Raw genomic sequence first — 8,358 nt, forward strand, 5'->3', positions numbered from 1 at the left:
CTCTGCAGTGCCTTCTCCTCACTCCTAGGTCAAGGTCAGAGATCAGGTATTGATCAGAAACCTAAGACCAGCTCCCAACCAGACCATCAGGAGTCAGTGGACTCATTACTACTAACCACAAATCCACAGTGAAAGGCTTTTGTGCAATCCCTGTCGCCGCTAGTTTCATCGGGAAGGGAGAAGGGCAGATACATTTTTAGGACTGCAGCACATTTTTAATGGAAGGAGATGGCCCAGGGCTCTCTTCCCTCCCCCTTCCCTGTGCAAGATGCTGTTTCTTTTCAGCAGAAATATTGCTGCATTAGAGAACAGGTCACTTCCTCTATCAGTGAGAATTCAGTGTCCTATTTGATGCTGGTCCTTGTGCTATAAATAGGAAATTTTCCTCTTTTATAGTTGCTGAATAATTGTGTGTATGAAATATGAACACAGTTTTCAAAAGAGTGCCTGATAAGCAGCTTGCTGGAACGAAATGGTTGAGCAGAAGGAATTTACAGCACCTGCAGAGCATCATGTGCTGTGGAAAACATTCAAGGTCAGCGTGAAAGAGACAGGTCACAGCACAGATCCAACTCCAAAAGGATCTAGGCATGAGCTAACAGCCTCTCCACAGCAGCCTCCCCACAGCATCCCAACAATCCATTTCATGCTCCACACTCAAGTAAGGATCAAATGGAAGCAGCCCAGCTCAGAGGAGCCAAGACTTCTCCATCCCAGAGAGCCAGGAGGAGCAGGCAGAACAGGTTTTCAAACCAACAGTAGGCAAGGAGGATACAATCCCAAACAACAAGGAAGAACTTAGTTAACATCCATTATCAAAAGCAACTAGGGAAGAACACCACAAACACCAGAGAGGCACAAATTTGCCTTCAAAAGAGGGAGAATCCTCATGGAAGGTACAGAGAGGGAACATCTGAGAACAGAAACTGAATGGTGGAGGAGCAAAAGAGCTCAATTATGTTGGGAAAAACAGTAATTCCTGGAAGAAATGGCAGGATGCAGCCTGACCCTTCCTGGTGCTGGGCCACAGTGCCTGAACCAAAGCCTCAAACACAAGAAGGGCTGCAAGGGTAGTACCAAGGTGTGGAAAAACAGTGACCCTCCATCTGCCTCCTCTGGGAAATCTCAGAGGAGAAAGGGAAGCCAGAAAACACCCTCATTCCCTGCATTAGGGCAGGTTTTTCCCTGTGAATTCAGAGAAGTGGAAGGAGGGATGCAATAAGGTATGAAAAGCAGGAAGCAAACAAACAGAAACAGAAGACACAGTATGTGGCTTCCAGTTGCTGCAGGAGAGAAGGAAATAACATCATCTCCTCCACACACTGGAGATGTGAAGGGAGGAGGAAAAAAAGGAATTACATGAGTTAAAATACCTGCAAGGAGCTCTGGACAGAAAGAGGATACACAGGGGCTCAGTGCTTTGAGCATTATGCATGAAGGAACAGGAGAGAGAAGCAGCAAAAGACACCATTGCTATGGTGATCTAAAGCATTGGACACACTCAGCAAGGATAAGAGATAAAAGGAATTACAAGCCACATTTTCAGCTGCACAGAACAACATCCTTGAGATAGGATCAGGCCCCAGGATCCACCCAGCTCAATTGTTAGTTGATGCTGTCATCTGCCTCCTCATCCTCCACGCTGTCTGCAGGTCAAAGAGGACACAGCACCAGATACAAATGTAAAGGGGTTATTTTATTATTGATTCAGAGGTTAGACAAGGCACCATTTGATCTAAAAAGAAATGCAAAAAAAACCCAAAACCAAACCAACCCCAATTAAGTGTTATTTTTGCAGGCAATTAAGAAAGTCTCTTTTGCATTTCTTCAGCATTGTGTGAATTCCAGCTTGGTCAAGATCACAGAAAAGCCACCCCATTCCCAAGGAAGGCAGGTTTGGACTAGAGCCACGGCCCCTCTGTTCAGCAGCAGAGAATCCTTAAGAAGTCTCTATGCCAGGGTTTAGGAATGCAGCAGAACAAGAAAAACAAAACTTCCAGGAAAAGACCATGGCACCTTTTTCCTTTTCATTTCAGAACTGATGAATCATTTGTTCATTTTGGTCCTCACTGACAGGAAGCAACTTTAGAAAAATCACAGCAAACCTTTCAGTGCCCTCAGAGTGTACCAAGAGTCCAGGAGAAAAGCCCTGAAAGTCCTGGAAAAGCCTGGAATAGCACCTAGCCCTATCCTCCAACAGGTCAAGGACCTGCAGCTGATCACTGAGAGATGGTTCACTCTGTACAATTGTTTTGCCTCCCCAAACAGTGATTTCTAAGGAGAAGGCAATCTCCTCTTCACAATGATTCTGCCAAGTAAGAAATCCAACTAAAACCCAACCAAATCAGCCCCCAAACCCCTTGTCTACCACCTCCTTTCCCCCCCTCCCATCGATCATACCCCCCCAGCTGCCCTCCCTGCACCCAGGGGAGGGCTGCAATGGGTGATGTAGCAGAGTGTGCAGCATGTGGTGGTGTCTCATCTGGTTCACGGAGTCACTCAGCTGGAATAAATGGGAACAAAGAGAAAAAAAATATTTAGGGGGAAAAAAACCCAAAATGAAGCATGGTTTATGGCAGAAAAAGGCTGGGGAGCTGGATGCAAAGGGAGCTCAAGGGAGAAAAGGAATGGAGAGGGGAAGAACATGTTCTTGCTGGGGAGTAATGCCATGATTAAATCCAGGGATGCCAACTGGTTTGTGGCAGTGTGCAGCTCTCTTTTGGACTCTCTCAAGGTAAAAGCTGCTTCCACCCAGTCCCTGAGATGCCAGAGGAGCTTTATCACACCTTCCACCTCCCTGGAGTACAGCAGTCCCATGCTAAATGTTATCCCAGCCACGTGCTGGGGCTGCCCTTCCACAGAAAATCCAAGAGACAAAGCAAAGACCATCTGGGAATCCCAGGGGATTACAGGCTGCTGACAAAACCAGCCCTGTTTACTTTCAAACCCTTTCTCCCAGTCACATGCTTTCAAGGGTAACAAGTTGGAAACTGAAAGTATTTGGTGTTATTTCATAAGTTTTCTGGAAGGGAAGAGGTTTTTCCCTGAAAAGGATGTATGAGGACAGAGAGATTTTCAGACAAAATAGAAATTACTGAGAAAAAGAGCAAAGGATTCCTGAGGATTAAACATCTGCTCTGGACAAACAGCAGGTCAGTGCACAGAAGGAGACAGTCACCTCCCAAGAGAGGAGGGCGCTCAGGAACAATCAGTAACCACACATGGAAGGCCAAAGGACAAAGTTTCACCTGGGCCAATCTCTACTGGGTCCTCTAGGAAGGGCTGGAGTCCTGCACGGACAAAGGTCAGTGCCAGCCCTGCAGTGGCACCACACAGCAGTGGAATGGCCCTGAGAAGCCAAGGCACTAACCACACACAGTGTCCTCTAACAGACAGCCTGACAGAGCTGTTGGATTTGCTCAAGAAACAGGAACATTTCCATGAGCTCACAATGAAGGTCGTTAAGCTCAAGGGCACATGGAGCCAGTGGTTAATAACTCTGTCTCTCCAGCCTTGAGAAATCATTTGTTTTGCAATAAGGCTTTATTATATTTAGACTTCGGGATCAGGAGAAGCTCAACACATCTTCATCTCCTTGGTCAAAACCAAGGCGAGAGTGAAGAGCTAAAACCCAAGTCCTTTACTTATCCTCAGGAGATTCCAACTTGCCACACAGTAACTGTCAAGACTGACTAGAGACTTCATGTTGTTACAATAACAAGAAGCATCTCACTAATTTGCTATATTAGCTTACAAGAGGCTGAAACCCCCCAGCTCTTCCCCACCCTCTTTCTGCCCCCCAAGTCCCATTAGAACAGAAAGACAGGCTGTGCAGATGGTAACCTGCCATCCCACAGAGAAAAGAACACATCCAAGGAGAACACATTGTCACCCAGGCCCAAGCAGCAACCAAACTGTCCCTCCCACAGCTTCTTCCCCACACAGCAACCCCAAGTTTCACTTCCTGCAGTTAACAGAGCATCACTTGTGAAGACCAGTTACTCAATGCTGACCTCCAACCTTCTCCTAGGCTCTTGTGGAGCAGCCAGGAGAAGCTGGAAGTACACTTCCTTCCAGGGAGGTGCATTTCTAGGACGAAACAATAGCTTTTTTGACCCAAAAGGGTGCAGCCCCCATTTTTGGCAGCTCGTGCCTGGGCTCACTGCGGCCTCTAGAGGCCAAACCCGCAGACAGACTGACATTCACATAGAGCGAGACAGACCATTAACAGCTTGTTTAATTAGAGAACCAGCACAGCCCTGCCCTGGGCTGCAGCATCTTGCCCCCTCCCCTCCTACTCTGCCCAGCTTTATGCCCTCCCTGGCCCCAGAGAGACAGAGACAGAGAGACAGATATAGAGAGAGGAAAGAGCTCCACCTTGGGACAGAGCCCTAAATGAACATAACCAGGTCTTTACATGTTGCTCTCGAGAAGGCTGCCAGGATGCTAGCAAACACCACGTCGGGGGACTGGGAGGCATCCACCGCCGTGTGGATCCCTCTCTTGCTGTAGTAGGAGACCAGGGGGGAGGTCTGTGTGTGATAGGCCTTCAGCCGTGTTTTCAAGGCGGTTTCGTTATCGTCGGAGCGGCGGATCAGGGGCTCTCCAGTCACCTGGGAGAAGCAAGGGGACAGTCTCCAGCTAGCTGCAGCCTGGCACACTCCCCTCTTCTCCCCTCCTCCAAGCCAGGCTAAATGCAGAGCTGCAGAAGTGACCCCCCGGTCTGTGGGGGGTGAGGGAATGAACCCAGAGCAGCCAAAACACGTCCGCGAGCGGGCACCGAAGAGAGAAGAGTTCAGCATCGTGGTCTCTCTCCCACAAAGAGAGGAGTTCAGCATCGTGGTCTCTCTCCCACACACCATTCTGCTAGCTATAAGGAGCACCAAGAGCAGGCAGCAGCTACAGGTGCTCCCCAGGATGGAAACCAGTCACAACCCACCGCAACTTCAGCTGTGGACAGAGTCCAACAAGGTCTGGGGCTGGCAGAGCTCGGGCCAGCTCTGCACAACGGCCATCCCTTCATCCATCCCTCCAGGCCTCGCTCCCCGCAGTGCCGTCGGCTCAGGCTGCCCAAGCAGCTCCCCACGCTCCCCAGAAAGCCAGGACAGAAGGTACAAGAGAAGGAAAGAAATGAGTTTGTTTTTTTTTTTTTTCCAGGGAGACTGCAAAGCATCAGCTAAACCCAAAGCAAGGTAAGCTGTGGCCTTGGGAGCTCACATACATCGTCCTTCATGTGCTCTTTCGGGGGTCTGAACTCCTCGTGATACGAGCGGCCACTCGCTGGGTGAATCAGCCTGAGACAGAAAGGAAGTGTCAGCAAAGCAGCCTAGTGCCAGGACAAGGTCTCCTGAACTTGCCACTCATCAGCAGCACACAAACATCTGCAACAGCAACACCATTAGCCTTTCGCTTGTAAGAAAATTCTCTGTAGTTATTTTGGTACCAAGAGGCTCTTCAGTTTGGAGAAGCAGCTGTGCCAGGAGATGGGAGAAGGCAATTTTTACTTCCTGCTTTAGTGGGGAAAGGGTCTGGCTCCTGGAAGTGTGAGGGTGGCACAGGATGCAGTGTCCTGTGTAAGGGAGCAGTAACAGCTTTGGAGAAGTACAACCTTAAAGGCTGAGCTGGGGCACCAAGGATTGCTCATTCCCAGCAGCAATCCCTGATTTATAGGGCAAGGAAGGGGCTCTGCTCAAGGCTGGTCCAGCCATAGGAAATCAGGGCAGAAATCTAATACAACTTAACACCACAGCTAGCCCAAAGAAAGCACTGTGAGCACAGCTTGGGATCTGAAATTAGGATGCTCTTCCATAGACTAGGAAACCCTGGACCCCATGCACTGAGTGTTTGGGAGAGAGGGATTACCGTCCAGTGATTCTCCGGATCAGCAAGGAGTCAGGAATGCTGAACTCAATGACAGAGTCGAGCTTCTCCTTCCTCTTCTCCAGGAGGTCATCCAGCTGCAAGAGCAAACACCCACCTGAGAGGGGCAGGGGGACCAGAGACCCTGTCTGCAGGGGAGGAGGTGCAGAGCAGTCCCCAGACAAGGGCTCACATACCATTTCAGCCTGTTTCACCGTGCGTGGGAAGCCATCCAGGAGGAACCCGTTCTTGCAGGGAGGGGAGTCAAGGTTATTCTCAATCAGCTCCACCACCATCTCATCACTCACCTGCAGAGGAGACAGGCACGTGGTCAGGAGGGACACCCCACAGCTGCTGCACTCATGGTGTGATTTTGGGCTTGTTCTGTGCAGGGTTGGACTCAATAAGCCCTTTCCAACTGAGCATACTGTGATTCTAGGATTCGTGCCAGTGCCCAGGCCCTTCTGACAGCCTTCCCTGGTACCAGAGGCAGCAGCCACAGCACAGGGCACCGCAGTTAACAGGGTGAAAGCTGCATGTTCAGATCTGTCCACATCAGGGAAACACTCCCTGCATGGCTGCAACACCAGGACATGCCTAATGATACATTCCAGGGACGTTCCAGCCTGTCAGGGACTTGGACCAGCACTGTAACCTCACTGTTACAAAGGTTGCTGTATCTGTCAGCTCAAATACAAACTCCCAAGATCATTATTTCTTTTAACACCACTTCACAATTGAAAGTACCAACACAACCTTCATTTCCTGTTACTTTGTACCTTCACCTACACATCTCCCTGCAGGAGGCAGGTCCAGTTAGGAAGGGCAGAGCAGGCAAGTTGCTCATTGCCTCCCATAAATCTTGTGTAGGTAAAGGCCCAGTAGGTGCTGACAAGCTCTGGATAGTTTTTCCCATATAACAATCTCTGCATACTGCTGGGATTAGTGCCTTTGCCATACTGCAGTGTTTGGAAAGCACTAACAGATGCTGCAGACCCAACAATAGCTGTTTATTTGGGAGCAGCTCTCCTCAGCAGTGCTGTTTTCTCCAGCACATGCAGCTGGGACCCAGCAGGATTGGAGACTAAGCTGTCACAACACACAAACAACAGCCCTGGAGCAGGGAGCACACTGGCAGGGGGGAAGTCTGGGTGAAGCAACAACTCACTTCTGTGCTTTGCTGATTACACCCTTCAGAGGAAAGGCTCTGAGTATAAACCCACCCCAAGAGCTGCTCGCAGCAGAGTTATCACAGAGCCAGAACACACTGCAGGATGTACCCATGGAGCAGCCTGGAGCTGCTGCCACACACACACGTGGCAGATACCACCAGCCTCACCAGATAACGTCCCTATCTTTCATAACCAGCTGGGTATTGCAGGCTCAGTGTTGCAATGTGAGCTCTGAGCAAAAGCTGAGATAAGCCACGTTACTCTCCCCATCTGGGGCCTGTAGATTCTCCCTGGGGTGTTCTGAGCCCCTGACAGCTGCAGTGATGCCTGAGATCTGCCCTGCACTGCTCAGCTTTGGGGCAAGTTGTTGCAATTTGTGGTTACTCAAGTTTCCCCTGAGATATTTCAGTTGTTTGGGTGAGATAATTAGACTCTCAGAAAATGAGTGTCAGTGATTCTAACTCTTGTCTCTTGGGGATGCGAAGTGGCTCTCTCACACAGCCTGATGCAGCACTTGCTGTAGCTATTACAGCAACACTTCAAAGTCTATTTTCACCTTATAGTTACAGGCAAATAGCACTTATGTAAGAGCTGGGATGCAGCTGAACCCTCTGAAGTGATACCTGCAAGCCAGACATCACGTGAAGAGAGACAGGAGCCACAAAGCATAGCTGTAACATCCTGCAGCTCCCAGGATAAACCTTCACCTCAAAACAGTGTTCAGGAGCCAGAAAACTGCCAGCCAGACTGCACCCTGTGAGCCTAAAAGCAAGAACCACCCCAGGGACATGGACTGCTGGTAAGCAAACAGTAATTTTGAAGAGGAAGGAGGTTTTTATAGGATGCTGCTCCTGCAGGGTAATAGAAGGAAAACAACCACCCCTGTCTTCACCCTGCAATCTGCCTTCCTACACTAATTGGATTTGTCATAGAGCCTTCTAATTAGGAGGTGGATTTTGTCTGCTCTCATTCCAGGTGCTCCCAGCCCATCTCCCCTCCACACACATCTCCCGGCCCACCAGCTTCCCGGCATCCATCGTCTCTTTGAGCCGCTTGCCCAGCTCGGACCCCGAGGCCACCATGGCCCGCAGCATGTCCCCGGTTGCCAGGTGGCACACACAGTACGTCTCGGCCAACTTCGGAGCCTGCGGGAGAGGACAGAGGTGAGGATTCGGTGATAAATCCCGGGGACTGAGACCCAACCGCGGCTTGGGCCCTCATTCCGGCGGGGCCTTGTGCCCCACACTCGCAGCACCGATCCGCGCCGGGACAGCACGTGGCACGGCCCGGCACACAGCCGCGGAATCTCCGGCAGAGCAGGGCCAGG

At 50.2% G+C, this 8,358-nt stretch overlaps 1 protein-coding gene across 2 annotated transcripts; it reads right to left on the bottom strand.

Moving 5' to 3' along the window:
• Positions 1–1,670: 1,670 nt before the first annotated feature.
• Positions 1,671–8,177, bottom strand: AK2 (adenylate kinase 2). Of its 2 annotated transcripts, XM_009081585.1 has the most exons (6): positions 8,051–8,177; positions 6,057–6,167; positions 5,863–5,957; positions 5,222–5,294; positions 4,418–4,613; positions 1,671–2,503 (listed from the first exon to the last, which is right to left on the bottom strand). In XM_009081585.1, the coding sequence occupies exons 1-6, from the start codon at positions 8,123–8,125 to the stop codon at positions 2,496–2,498; spliced, it is 558 nt and encodes a 185-aa protein (XP_009079833.1). In that variant the 5' UTR covers positions 8,126–8,177; the 3' UTR covers positions 1,671–2,495. The 2 variants fall into 2 exon arrangements, with proteins under 2 accessions (XP_009079833.1, XP_009079832.1); XM_009081584.1 differs by lacking the exon at positions 1,671–2,503 and having other exon boundaries at positions 4,220–4,613.
• Positions 8,178–8,358: the final 181 nt, after the last annotated feature.

The sequence above is a fragment of the Acanthisitta chloris genome, unplaced genomic scaffold (assembly GCF_000695815.1).
Source record: "Acanthisitta chloris isolate BGI_N310 unplaced genomic scaffold, ASM69581v1 scaffold13289, whole genome shotgun sequence".
In the NCBI taxonomy this organism is placed as follows: domain Eukaryota; kingdom Metazoa; phylum Chordata; class Aves; order Passeriformes; family Acanthisittidae; genus Acanthisitta; species Acanthisitta chloris.